Source organism: Halichoeres trimaculatus, unplaced genomic scaffold (assembly GCF_033239565.1).
Source record: "Halichoeres trimaculatus isolate MK-OKI-2021-1 unplaced genomic scaffold, fHalTri1.1 fHalTri1_scaffold_22, whole genome shotgun sequence".
NCBI lineage: Eukaryota > Metazoa > Chordata > Actinopteri > Labriformes > Labridae > Halichoeres > Halichoeres trimaculatus.
Genome location: NW_027437200.1, coordinates 3,080,001 through 3,093,974, shown reverse-complemented (window position 1 = coordinate 3,093,974; position 13,974 = coordinate 3,080,001). Strand labels below are relative to the sequence as shown.

Sequence of the window (13,974 nt, the reverse complement as noted above, 5' to 3'; positions counted from 1 at the left end):
CCTTATACCCTTTTTTTTTTAGATTTTGACCATTACTAAAATGCTGAAAAACACAATGTGGGTGCTTCTGAGGCACTATAATAAGCATTGTAGGGGTAAAAAACCCAAAAGGGTCCATGTTGTGGTGTTTTTCCAAACTTTTGTTTAAACAAAGGCCCTTACAGGTTGGTTTCCAAAAATATGACTAAAAATCAAATGCTGAGAAAACACAATGGGGACACTCCTAGGGTGATTATAATGGGTATAATGATTTAATGATGTATGGTCATATGTCTGTATGTATGCATGTTAAGGTTGTGTATATGTACACCTGCATGTATGCAGAAGTTTATTCAAATGTTTAATCCTTTAATGTCTTAATTTATAAATGAGTACATGGATGTGTCTGTGTTTATGTGACACAACAGAGTGAAAAGCTTTATTGATCTTCATATAAAAATAAATATATGATATAAGAAGTAGAGAGTGTAAACATTATGTAGCAGCAGCATTAAGTCACACAAACATCAACATCACAAAGGAATGAATGAGGGTAGACACAGGACAGGGAGACATGTTTGAGGTTGTTTCTTTTCTTTTGAGAGCGCACATCGTCTGAGTGAGATGGATCAGCAGAGTGTTCACGACAGTTCTCCACGTGTACAGTACAGCTGATAAACTGTCCTGCTCAGGGCTGGACCCACGTTCCTGCACAACAAAGCAAGAAAATAAAGCATTAATGTTCTGCTTTGACTCTCACCTGACCCACAGGAAGGAGGACACAAACATCACAGCATGAGGAAAATGGTCAAACCTCTGGAGCTTCCCGTATCGGATGGAAGAGAGGAGCTTCTCCTTTGCCGCTTCACTTGAACACTGATCATACGCTGTCAGGAGGCTGAAACCGAGAGACAGAAAGCTTCTAAAGGAAGGGTCCACATCACTTCTTTCCACTCTATCCCACTCTACAGCAGAGGTGTGGAAATGTTTGGTGTCTGTGTTCACCTGTGGGGGGAGCTGTACTGCTCCAGAATAGCTGCTGCTTTGTCTCCAGACAAACCGCTGATCTGCATCAGCTGTCGGGCAAACACCTCTCTCACAGTCTGACACTGGAGGAGGAAATACAGAGACACAAACACAGCCCATCTTCAGACTTTAGCAAGGATCCTTATGGACCATGAGAGGAGCTTTTCCACAAACTGCTGCTCCAAAGATAGAAGGACGTGAACGTTGAGGATGCACTCACCTTGTTTTTGATGGCACCGTGGTTGAACTCTGCGAAAGAAATCAGAGAGCAGGAAGGATTCCCTCGATCCTCACCCAATCCCGTATCACCCTCCAGCTCCCTGGAGCGACACGTCAGGGTGCGGTTCTGAAAGAAAGAGTCAGAGGAATCATTGAGTACATCCAGGTTTGATCAAAGTCTACGTTTTTAGGTCTGTTGAGAGGAAACTGGCACATGGGTTCACCTGGTACAGTCTGGTCAGGTATCTGGTCATCACGGTGAGGTAAGCTGCCGACTCTCTTACATCCTGGACTCTTTTTACAAAGAAACCATCAACCACCTGAAAACAGACAAAAACCAAGAGTGTAGTTCAACACAGACTTAAAACAAAGCTCATTCTGAAAATGAGGAATAAAAGCGAAATGAGCACAGAAACATAAAAAAACAAATACTGCTCTCTATCCTCACTGGACGATGAGAATGACAGAGAATGTGTTTGCACACCTGCGTGTTTACGATGGCCTGCTGCAATGTGGTTTCAGGTAAACTCAGGTGAGACGCTGCTTTCTTACACTCCTCGACCAGATAGATGGGCCGGCGGAGACCACAGCGCTTCAGACGGAACTGAAGAAGGAAAGAAAAGGTTCTACTCAGTGACAAGAAGTCTGCTCAGAGACTTCATCTCATCCAACAATCATTCAGCAGAATTAGAAATAAAAAAACACAGCCTGACCTTCTGCTCCCTGAAGCGCCCGTCGATGATGCTGCCGCAGAGGTCGTCCATCCTCTTCCTCTCAATGATGTAATCCAGCACCAGCTCTCGGCCCACAGGAGCTCGCAGCTGGCCTGAGACAAGAAACGTGATGAAGAGTCATTTTTAGAGAAAGTTAGCGACATGCAAACTGAACTCTGAGACCTACTGATCCACACAGGCTCAGTCACTGATGTTCTGTGTCTGTTTGCTGCTTTTACTACGAAAAGAAACAGTTTGAGAGCAGAAAAAATACAAATTTACAAACATAAATTAGAAGTTGTTCACTATTTGACTCATCCAGGAAAAGTTTGGGGTCATTTCTCTAAGAAAAAGCAGTGATTTCAGTTTACACTGGACCAACATTTTCTGACATGAAACTGAAGTAAATTCTGCTGCTGTTTAAAACTCCACCTCTGATCAGGGAGGGAAATCAGCCAGGATACGTAAAGAATTTCTTGAAAGGCTGAAACACCTTGGGGGAGTTTAATTCCTGGGCTGCTAATCTGAGTAACATGTGTCTCTGGCTCTTTCCTCTGGTAATAAAACTTGTCCTGCATGGGTTAACATTAAGGCTCCACTGTGTCCACCCCACTCTTTACCAGAGCATCGCTCCCCCTTCCAGTCCCTAAACAAAATGTGGTTGTGTGGAAATCTTCAGTGATTTTAAACAGTTCAGGTTCATTTAAAGTCACTGAGGTCCAGTTAATGAAATGTCCTCCAAGTCAAAGGTCCAAACCAAAGTCGGGCTTCATTTTCCTGTGGCTTCAATTGTATTTCTTGTCAATTTTCAGGACAAATTGTCTTTTTCAACATAAATAAAAGTAATTCTGGGAAAATGAATTTAAGAGCTTCATTTCAGAAGCAGAAACCTGAGAATAAAATTAATTAATTAATTAAAAAAGGTGCAAACAGAGCTTTCTCTCAAATTAAAAAGGTCCCAGACTAAAGCTTTGAAGGCCTGCATTTATAGTAAAAAAAAAGTCAACAAGCAATAAATAAATAAAACGTGTTTTTTTAAGGAAAAAACAAGTGCGTGTGACGAGTTGGGTGGATCTTTCATTCTGGGCTTGAAGTTCAGTTATCTTGCGTGCCCTCAGCTCGGACTTCAGGGGAAACTTTGCTCAAAAGATCTGCGTTTTGTTTCATACTGGGGCTTCACGTAGCCGCTCTTAATTAATGCCACTTTTTCAGACCATATGGGGCACACTGGTTTTAAACTGGTTGTAGGAAGAATGAACATAAATTGCTCTGTCCAGTCTTTAGAACAATCTTTTGGAGCACGCCATACTGTCGTCAATGTGTCTTCCTCTCCGCCCCGGTGCAATGGCTGCACAGGGCGAACAAACGAAATGATTGGCTCAACTGAATGAAGCTGGAGTAGCAGCGCCTCACTAGCTGCCACTGTCGAAAAAAATGCCACATGACAGTGATCTGTTTTTGTGGGTTTATCAGATTGGTCACAAATCCAGACAGAACCATCTGTTGATCTGGATCCAGACTGTGGTCTGCCATTTGGTGGTTCCTAGTGGTAAAGAGTAAATGGCACCCTCCAGAACTTCCACAGCACTTTGGATGGTTTTATGAACTTTGTCAGGGATCTATTAAATACCTATTACTGCTATTATTATTTCAATGATTATCTTATTTCTTAATTATACTTACTATTTATTATCTATTTTTGTTTTCTGGGTGGTTTTTGTCAATGTTCATGTGGTGCTTTGTTAGATTCCACCAGCACCCTAATGGTACAGCCACACCGGACGCGAAATTTGTGTTGAGATTACATACAAAGTCAATGCAAAGGCACGTTTGGACGCCAATTCGCCGATCTGTGCAGTGTGTCATCATCCAGAGTTATAGGATACGACGTGTGTACTCTACAGAGACGGAAAAAAGGAGCAGGTCTGGGTGAAAGTCTCTGAGGAGACAGGTTTTGAATGTAAGTTCTGTAAACATTCGTTCCCAGCTGGATTTGCCTGCACGGGCTATCACTGAGTCCGACTGTGTTTTCCTTAGCGGAGTTTTGAGCCTGATAGAGAGGAGGAAAGAGCGGGGCAGGGGCAGAGCCAGGGAAAAGATGGAGGTTCTGTGCGGTCCTCTCTTTCCTCCACCCCTTTATTATCCCCAGGGAGACCTCCGGGAACATGGGTTGGGGGATCGAGGATGAGGTCGCAGGGAACAGCCAGTCAGAGCTGGTGGAGGTGGATTACCAGGGAGAGGCAGTGGGCCTTGATTGTGATCTCCAAAGCTTTCACACACTCTCCTGTCTTGCTTTTAAAACCACAGCTCATTGTTTTTCAGATGCTCTATTGGGCTTTCTGTCTTTAAATGAACGGGCTCTCTACTCCGCCTGCACAGTGACACACGTCAGCCCCCCAGCTTGTCAAAATAGTCCAGCGTCCAGACTCACCCGTTCACGCAGCACGTTACAGGCATGACAAGTGTTTATATTTGCGAAGTCGCGTCTGGTGTGGCCACGGCGCAAGAGTTCCTCTGTAGTATAACTTGTGACTCTGTTTTAGAGCCCTAATTAATCGACCTGATTATAGCCTGTCACTGATTAATCAACATTGGCCAAAATGTAGTCGATTATAAAAATGTTTGCTCTGCGGAGATCCTGTGGCTCTTGCTCCTGTATGTCTGTGTGTTGGGCTGCACGCTGACCGAGTGCCCGGCCCCTCCCCCTCACACGCAGACCACGCTCTGCAGCCCCTCCTCTCCCCCACTCACAGTCAGTGGGCTACAGAAGAGGAAGGCAACAATTTGATTAACTCCATGGTAAGCTGTGACTTCACAAAACAATGTAACTCTACACTTAAGTGCTCCATGACAAAAACACACTGTTCAGACATGCCAAGAAGAGCATTCAAGGTTTTTTTCACATAAGTTCTAAAGAGTGTGTAACAATGTTTCACATCATGTAAGTTGTACCTTTGTGAAATAAAGATGTATGTCACAGTAAATTCACACATCCACCATAATCTAAAGTGAGACTATAACATGGCGTTTTAACGATGTGTAAGTTGCTCATTGTGTGTTTACGTTTTGACTTTTTATTATACTTACTGTGTTTAAAGTTTGAGTTATTTATCTAAGGTGTTTACAGTTTGACTTCTTTATTTATTATTGTGTTTACAGCTCGTTCTTATTTATCATTGGTTAACACTACAGTTCTTATGTTGACAGTTTTATAATTAAAGTTTCTTGTTTTTATATCTAATAGTGTTCTGTCTCTGTCTTGCATCATATGGGTATTATAATAATTTGTGTTCATATACAGTATATCCTGTGTATATTGATGAATTTATTATATATATCAGCCAATATAGATAGGGATGGGTACTAAATTAGGTACTTTAAAGGTACCGACCGAATTCTATCAAAAGTACTGGGTACCGATTCACATAAAATTAAAAGGTACCATGATTAGGTACCTAAATGCATCCTAGTGACTGGGAGGGAGTATTATATTAAAGTGTCATATTAAAGAATAAATATGTCAAATTGAAAAAAAAAAAAATTCATTTTCATCAGCATCTGCCCCAAAAATCCCATATCGGTCGGGCTCTACTCTGTTTATTTTGCACGTATATTCATGAAAAGTCAATAAAAATAAATAAATAAAAATATTTTTTTCTGATCCTTTACCCCTCACAGACTCTAACCCCTCCCCTCGCCCTGCGTTCCTCCCTCTGACCTGGAACAGGAGCGAGCTTCTCCCGAGCCACCCACAGGAAGTCTCCAACGTTGAGTTTTCTCACGTCGAAGCTGACCCCGTTCCTCTGCAGCTCTTTGACCAGCTCCTGTTTGCAGTGGTTGCTGCCGCTGCCGCTGCATGGGGTGACACATGAAGCAGAGAGAAAGCCTCAGATCACTGAGGAGTACATCCTGGTACTTTGATCCCAGATCTCAGGTGAGCAGGCTGCTCTGTTACCCTGTGGTCTCGATGAAGTCAACGCAGAGGGTGATTTCATATTCTCCAGGAAGGAGCCGTCCTCCTGTCGACTTCCCTCCACCCGTTCCCTGAGAGCTCGGAGGTCTTCCAGCAGAGCTCGTCCCCTCAGCGTCGCTCCTGGGCTGAGAAACACTCTCCAGCCTCTCTGCGGAGCTGTGAGCAGAAGATGATTCATGTTTTCAAACCAGAAAAAAGAGCGGGAAAAGTCTATTTAACACTGACTCACGGTGCTCTGTCGATTTCCTTCTCTTCTTCTTCATCTTCATCACTTGCTGTGAGATCCACAACCCCAGGACCACTCTCCTCCTCCTCTCCCTCACTCCTGACCTCCTCTCTGTCCCCCTCAGCGCCTCCTTTACCCTCCTGCTCTGCTGCCTCCAGTCGCTGAGCCAGGGCCAAACCTTCATCAGTCAGTGAGTATCTGAGAGGAAGGAGAGCAGAGAGAGCATGAAGAGAAACTCTGGGGGCTCAGATCAGATCTTTACTCTGCTCTGAGGGTCTCCGTACCGGGTTGGGTTGTGGGTCTTTAGTAGCAGGTTTTTCTGAATCAGGGTGCTGACTGAGGACCAGGCCGTGTACTTACTGCCCAGGTCAGGCTGTGGACACAAAGAGGAAGAGGAGGATCAGAGCAGGATGAGGGTGGGAGACGGGGTTTTAAAGACAGTTTAACTTACAGCAGTGAAGGATTTGTCACAGAGGAGTTGAGCTTCTGCTTGTAGCTCCATTTTAAACATGAAACCTTTGTTATCTGGGATCTACAGAGACCAAAAGAGAGAGTCACTTCCTGAGACCATGAGGCGAGGATTCAACAAGGTGTAAGGAGGACAGTTGTACCTGTGACTGTCTGTACAGAGTGAGCAGCACAGCGTACCCCCCAGACCTTTTCTGAGGCACATACTCCCTCTTCTTCCTCCCTCCTCCTCCTCCACCTCCATCTTTCACCTGATCACCTGCTGCATTTTTCTACAAGGACAGAGAACAACACGTGCAAAGTTAGAGAAAAACAACAAATCACAAAACATCCTGCAGAAGAAAATCTGAACAGGTTTAAAACTTGATGGATTTACTGGTTGCATTTTAAACCTAAAGTAAATTATCAATTTATTTACACCTGAACACAAACACAATGGCCCTTATTAATTAACCTGTGTGCAAGTGCATATGCTACCACAATGTTTCCATTTCACTCTTCTTCTGCCAATCTATGAAATACAGACCTGATCAAAATCTGAAGACCAGTTGAACAATTGCCAGAATTTACCTTTTGCACATTTGGACCTTAATGAGGTTTTAAGTAGAGCTACAATATGCAAAAGCAGGAAGGGGGAGTGTGACAAAAAACACTTTGAAATAGTTATTTATTGAAAACAAGAAGTAAAGTGAAACAGGCTGTTAATCAGCTGATCAAAAGTTTAAGACCATCACTCAAAAAATGACAAAAAAAACTCTCCAAACCAGAACAAAAGTTTTTCTCAGTAGGACTCAGTGATGAGTAGCTCCACCGTTCTTTTTCATCACTTCAAAAATTCATCTTGGCATATGCTTTTGGGAACATTGCTCCAAGTGGTGAAGATGGTTTCACAAAGGGCATCAACTATCTGGAACTGATGGCCATTTTTTTTAACTTTCCTCGCCATCCATCCCCAAATGTTCTATTGGATTTAAATCAGAGGAACATGTGGGATGGTCCAAAGAGTGATGTTATTCTACCTGAAGAAGTCCTTCATCAAGCCAGCATTGTGAGCTGCAGCGTTGTCCTGTTGAAAAACCAGCTGTTACCACACAGACCAAGGCCCTCAGTCATGAAGGAGGCCCGCTGCAACATCTGCACGTAACCAGCCGCCGTTTGACCACCCTGCTCCACCTGAAGCTCCAGTGTTCACTGAATGAAAAAGCTCCAGATCATGGTGGACCCCCTCCACTGTGCTGAAAACATCTCAGGTGGATCTCCTCATCATGTCAGTAACTTTGAAGCCATCAGGACTGTCAAGGTTACATTTTTTCTCATCAGAGAATCAAACTTTTTCCACCTCTCACTGTCCCATGTTTGATGCTCCCTGGCAAAGTCTGAGCGGGCAGTTTTGTGGTGTTGATGGAGACAAGGTCTTTGAATTCTTGTTTTTTTTCAACCCTTTTCCCTCAGATGCCGTCTGATGGTTATTGCGCTGCAGGCGGCTCCAGTAAGGGCCTTAATTTGGGTAAAGGACCGCCCTGTGTCTTGACGGACAGCCAATCAGATCCTGCGACTCAGCGCAGGTGTAATTTTTTTGGTCTACCACTTGACTTTTTTGTTCCATAATGCTCAGGATCTTTCAGAAAATGTAGAATGACTGTCTTACTGCGTCCAACCTCAGCAGCAATGGCACACTGCGAGAGGCCTCGCTTATGCAGCTCGACGATCCAACCACGTTCAAGAAGAGACAGTGTCTTAGCTTTAGCCATCAGGAGGATATGACCATTACAAAGTCTCTGAACATTCAGAGGACACTGGGTCAAACTTTAAGCGTGTTTTTTTTAATTAAGCAAGCTGTATGATTAAGGGTTTTACCATAAAGATTATTGCTTCACTTCTAACAATGGTTTTATATAAATCTGAACTGTCTGACTAAAAAGTGACTATTTAATAATAAAAGACGTTCTCCTACTTGAGATCACAGCATTGGTTTGAAATAACTATAACACTCTGGTCTACCCGTGGATAACTGCACACAAGACTCACTTCTTGGCCAGACTACGACATGACAGCAAATCAGATTAACAACATTTAGTTTGTAGGTTAAACAGTTTGTGGTTTTTCATATTGAAAATGTTTTATCTACATCTGACAAGGTGCAGGTTGGTCTGTCCCTCTGTCAACTTATCCCTAAAACTGACGCAGACCCAGTTAGAGCTCCACTCCTCCTCAGTCTGTGACAAGTTCAGGTTCCAGGTGGAGTCTGCAGCTTCTTTCAGAGCTGACAAACATTTTAGACTGCCATCTTTCCATGTTCCTGGACCTGAATGGAAATAAAAAATATCCCTGGGGCTCCTATTGTCAGTTATCTGACAATAAGAGACTGATTAATAAATCAAAGTGTAACCAAAGGAAGTGTAAATTAAATGTTTGAAACTGCTGTAGTTTAGTTTGTCACTTCCATGCTGCTGACAGCTGCAGTGATTTCCTTGCAGATGAGTTTCTTTCTGACTCTCTTTGACACCACTTTTCCAGCTGCCAAACAACACGGCATCATTTCTCTCAACCTCTGTTGCTGCAGTGTTCTCTATCTCAAGCATGGAGGAGTCTATTTTTTCTTGCAAAACGTCACCTGTCGTCATGTCTTATGGGTTAGCCCAGCTGAACCTTGAATATTTAGGGGCGTTGCACTTTTTGTACATCACACGAGAAGGTTGCTGTAAGCTTGTTTTTACACTCAAATGTGTGGCGGTTCCCACGCAAGATTGATAAATAAGGGCCAAGGTGTGTGTTGATCAAAGAGTGCAGGTGATTTCTAAGAAGGTGTTGTTTGGGACTGTTAAAAAGGAAAAACATGATGTGCAAAATTTATTTCCCTACCTCAGTGTCAAATTTGGCCCTATTTCCTGTGGTGGAAAAGCACCTGTCTGTTGTTTACCTTTCTGGAAGGAGCCAGGTTGTTGTCAAGTCTGCCAGGAGGGGGCGCTCCTTCAGGGAGGGAGTGAATAGGAGCGTTTGGACCTGAAACAGAGAAGGACTCATTGAGCTTCAAATCCTGTTAGTGGACTTTCTGTCGTCACAGAATCATAAGTACTCAGAGTTTACTTTCTGCAGACTGTTGGTGATTTTCATGTTCTGATTTAAAGTGACTTCTCTGTCTGATGTTCCTCCCTCTGCAGGTTCTCTGTTCCCTCTCACTTCTGTCTTGTATTTTGCTGAATCACTGCTCAGTAAAACCTTTTTGACTGAAAAAGACGGGGGATCGTTTAGGTGCCCTGTGGGAACATGAATTCACCCATGTGTCCCTCACCTTTCTCCCTGTAGTACCTCTGAAGCTTCTCGTCCAGGATTTTACATATGCCGTCTCCAAAGTTCTGAAGGATCTTTGCTTCTTTGGCGTTTTTCAGTGGTAACGGGTATTTATTCAGAGAACTAATGGCCTGGAAAGAGAAATACAAATCACGTTTTAGAGACCGACTACAAAAATTAAAAACCCTTTAACGAGAGAAACGTTTTGCCTTTTGGTCTCACTTTCTGTGTGAAGCGTTCAGATAGCTGTCTCTATTATTGGGCTGCAGACAGGTGACGACTGCGGCGAGTACAACATTTATGACGCGTCCCAATTTGTTGTTGTATTCGCCGCAGTCGTCACCCGGCGCAGTGGGTCTCGCGGAGGGGGTAGCTACCTTGGCACAACACCTGTTCATGCGTGTAATAAATAACAAGAAAAACCGGGTCAGTGTGGTCTCTCAATAAACTCTTCTCTTCAGGTCTCACCTTCTGGTAGGTATGCTGGATCTTCAGTCCCCTCTCTTTGGCCTCGTCTCGGAGCTCGGTGAGCCACTTAAGGAATAGCGGGTTCGGGCAGGAGGGCAGGGCTCGTTTCCGACCCAACCGGACCGGCCCCGGAGCTGGCATCCCTCTGAAGCTAAAAGGACGGAACCAAACAGATGAAATACCACAGAGAGACTTTAGTTCTGACCGGACCGAGCAGAGAAGAAGGGAGAGAAAGTCTAGAGCAAACACAGCTAACACAGCCAACGTTAGCGGACTTTATTTCTACTTCCACTGACGTCATCAGCACGTTATTTAAGTTAAACTTTCAGGGCACAGCTTTAAACCTATCTGCCTCTGAAACATTGATTTAATTTCTACCTATGATCAGAAAAAAAGACTCACCTTCCACTTGTGTTCAAACTAAAGCGGCTACCGCGCAATGTTCAAACACAGAGCACTTCCTGTTTACACAGGTCACCTGACCGTGAGGAGGCGGGGCGTGAGGGCAGCGCTGAAAGGATGGCGACATCTACCGGTGACTCCAGGCTTACAGGCAGATTTCTGCCACTTATTATACTATTATTAACCAAAATGAAAAATAAATAAATAAATAAAATTTAATATTTACATCGATTAATTCATCATCCGGTCTTTGATTGAGAGCTGCTATCGAAGTGAATTATTGAAACATTAAATAAATATATGTGACTTGTTTACTTAAGTAGTTCTTGTTTTTTTAACCATAGACTGTATAAAACAGGTTTTTAACTTTTATTTTATATCATTTTTTATAGTATTTTATCCATTTAGAAATACAATAGCAAACAAAAACTAGTAAGGTGCACTATCCATGTTCTGTCAATGTTTTTTGAGTGGCATTGCATCATTTTACAGTGATGAATTGAGTACTAAAAAACTATTTTTGTCACTTTTATAATGCATATCAGCAAATCAAAAAATGCAATCACCAATTTTAGCAAGAAAGTAACTCTGTCTTTCTTTCCTTCCAGTAAAAAATCCCCTTGAATCTTCTCAAATGGAAAGTTTACACTTGATCATTAAAGAAGAGGGGCTGGATAGATTAGCAAACATGGTTTAAGATATTTCTACTTCTTCACATTTCACAGCTCCACATTTTTCTATTAGTCTTTTTTTATTATTTTGTCAGTTTGTTAAATTGACCCATCAAAACACAGGGGTATACTATTGACCTATGAGTTTAAACTGAACAACCCTCTGAAGGTATCTATTCAAAGTTTTAATCTGGATTAAAAGTGTGTTTTCAATGTTAGTTATAAAACTCACAGTGTGTGTGACAAACTGCTCCCTGTCAGCTCACTCTCCTGACCGTTATTCCTCGTTGTTACCCGAGTCTGCCTCCCTGTGTCCTCAGGCTGAAGAGAGAAAGCAGGAATCCTCCAACAAGACCCAACAGAGACCAAGAATCCAACCTCACCCTCCAAACCACAGCCTCTCTGAGACTGACAAACACACAGGCACAGGCTTGGGGAGCCCGGGCTGCACAATGGGAGCTTTAGCTGGTTATATCAGCGCAGAGAAACACCAGGTTTGAAGAGAAACTGTGGAGATAACGCATGTATATGCTTGTGTCTGAATAAAGTTTATCTGCTGTCATGAAAACACATGAACAGCATGAAATGACTCACTGGATGGAAATGTAAAATATGTGTCCGCGTGGATTTGCATAAACAGAGTCAGACCAAGCTGCTTCTGTCTTTATGTACCCTGGAATTTTCATTTCTTATTATCTATCCTAAAAGAATTCTCTGCTCATGCTTGTCAGAAAATTTAATCAACTAAAAATGAATTACAAGCACTGTAAACCTCAGCTGCCTTCAAAGCAGGAGGTGTTTCTTATTAAGCATTCAATGAAAAGAGTCAGTTTAGAATATATTACTCCCTTTAATGGAAAAAGACACATTTTATACAAAATCTTACTGTACAGATGAGCCCACTGGAGATATCCACATATATAACACACGTTTATGAGTTTATGCACATCACAGCCCGGGTCAGCATCAGGATCAGGGTCTGACTTGGTTTATTTTATTCTGTACCACCCTGCAGACACCCTCATCCACCCACACGTCTTTATTTACACACTCATCCCCGCCCCCTCATCCAGGAATCTGTCCTTTCAGTGGTCACCTGACCCAGAGGTGTCGTCACTGTCCGCCCCCTGAGGAGAGCCGGGTGTGGATCCTCCCGCCGAGCTGCCCACCCCCCCAGCTTTCCTCAGGGCCTTCCCCTTCAGCAGGTGGCTGTCGGGGTGCAGCGAGTGGAGGTGGAGGAGCAGCTCGTCCTGAGTGCCCGCGGTGTGGCCGCACTCCTCACACACGTACAGCTTGTTGCGGCGCTCCTTGTAGGCGTACTTCAGGGTGACGCTGTGGATCTTTTTCATGTGGGACTCCAGGGAGCAGCGCTGGGTGAACGCCTTGTCACACAGATTACACTTGTAGGGACGGACTCCTGTTGTAAAAAAAAAAAAAAAAAAAAATCATATCATCCTTACCCTTGTAATGACAGTGTATTAACCTGGGAGTGTGTTAACCTGAGAGTGTGTTAACCTAAGAGCGTGTGCTCACCTGTGTGTGTGCGTACGTGTCTCTTCAGGTCAAAGGTGTCGTTGAAGCCTTTCCCACAGAAGCTGCACAGGTGTCTCTTGGTCTCGTTGTGACACTTGACGTGTCTGTTCAACATCCGCTGGTACTGGAAAGTCTTCTGACACACCTGAAGAAACACCAGAGAGAGATTTCAGTTCAGTTCCAAATTAAAGGAACAATTCAGAGTTTCTTCTCATCCACGAACAATATCTTTTTCTGACTCAGGATGAAAAGTGAAACTTCAAGGAATCTTCCAGACGGTTTAACGGTCTACAGATCATAACAGATAGTTTTATCACTGATGTCTCACCTTACACACAAACGCCCCATTTGTCCCAGAAGTTGAGCTCTGACCCATCGACCGAGTTGCCATGGAGACAGCCTCCGGAGGGTCAAGGGTTGTGGCCATGGCGGCTTGCACTGCAGAGGTGTGTGAGGTTACAGACGAAGGAGAGGGAATGGGAGGAAGAGAGAGGGGGAGAGGAGGAGGAGTGACAGGGAGCAGCTCACCCGTCGTTACCTGAGGTGGAGGGAGAACGGAAAGTGCTGATCAGTTTAGATCAATCTGTCATCAGACAGTCGCTTCCTGTTTGACTTCATCTTCAATTTACAACAAATGACACCTTTATTGAAGTTCATAAACCTATAAACTCAAGACTCAGATACAGAGACTCCAGGTAAAAACTCTTTATGGAGTTCTGTGGTAACGTCCACAGAAACTGTTTTTATTTTATTTTTATTTGATTGATGTTATTTGTTTTCTTAATAATACATGTTAGAGTATTGACGTGTTTTCTCAATCATTTAATTGAAGTTTTTGGGGTGGTGATTTGATTTAAATTGTGATAGTTAGATATTTTCAATTTGGGGAATTTTTAGTTTGTTTTTTTAAAACCAGACCTAGGGAAAAAGTTGAATGAGGATGATAATGATGTCTACAGACTTTATTAGGAGCCATAGTTTCTCAAAAAATGCACATCACATGTG

The 13,974-nt window shown here is 43.2% G+C and overlaps 2 protein-coding genes across 2 annotated transcripts in view; both read right to left on the bottom strand.

Annotated features, from left to right (window-relative positions):
• Positions 1–263: 263 nt before the first annotated feature.
• Positions 264–10,856, bottom strand: mus81 (MUS81 structure-specific endonuclease subunit). The gene is made up of 17 exons (XM_074698883.1): positions 10,766–10,856; positions 10,364–10,514; positions 9,897–10,026; positions 9,525–9,607; positions 6,748–6,876; positions 6,588–6,668; positions 6,421–6,509; positions 6,140–6,334; positions 5,893–6,066; positions 5,656–5,789; positions 1,938–2,050; positions 1,709–1,828; positions 1,449–1,544; positions 1,226–1,351; positions 985–1,088; positions 794–877; positions 264–687 (listed from the first exon to the last, which is right to left on the bottom strand). The coding sequence occupies exons 2-17, from the start codon at positions 10,502–10,504 to the stop codon at positions 621–623; spliced, it is 1,866 nt and encodes a 621-aa protein (XP_074554984.1). The 5' UTR covers positions 10,505–10,514; positions 10,766–10,856; the 3' UTR covers positions 264–620.
• A 1,430-nt stretch (positions 10,857–12,286) lies between these two features.
• ovol1a (ovo-like zinc finger 1a) overlaps positions 12,287–13,974 on the bottom strand; it is a 6,951-nt gene continuing 5,263 nt past the window's right edge. Inside the window, exons 3-5 of the mRNA XM_074662064.1 lie at positions 13,298–13,507; positions 12,970–13,114; positions 12,287–12,853 (exon numbers count right to left, since the gene is read on the bottom strand). Of these exons, the coding sequence (XP_074518165.1) occupies positions 12,522–12,853; positions 12,970–13,114; positions 13,298–13,507 (687 nt within the window). The 3' untranslated portion in view covers positions 12,287–12,521. The remainder of the gene's footprint in view (positions 12,854–12,969; positions 13,115–13,297; positions 13,508–13,974) is intronic.

Coding starts and splice junctions, on each gene's coding strand:
- mus81 (XM_074698883.1), bottom strand. CDS start 10,504: ATGCCAGCTCCGGGGCCGGTCCGGTTGGGTCGGAAACGAGCCCTGCCC. Junction 6,335..6,420: donor AAGACCCACAACCCAACCCG/GTACGGAGACCC, acceptor CCTTCCTCTCAG/ATACTCACTGACTGATGAAG. Junction 5,790..5,892: donor GACTTCATCGAGACCACAGG/GTAACAGAGCAG, acceptor CACCCCATGCAG/CGGCAGCGGCAGCAACCACT.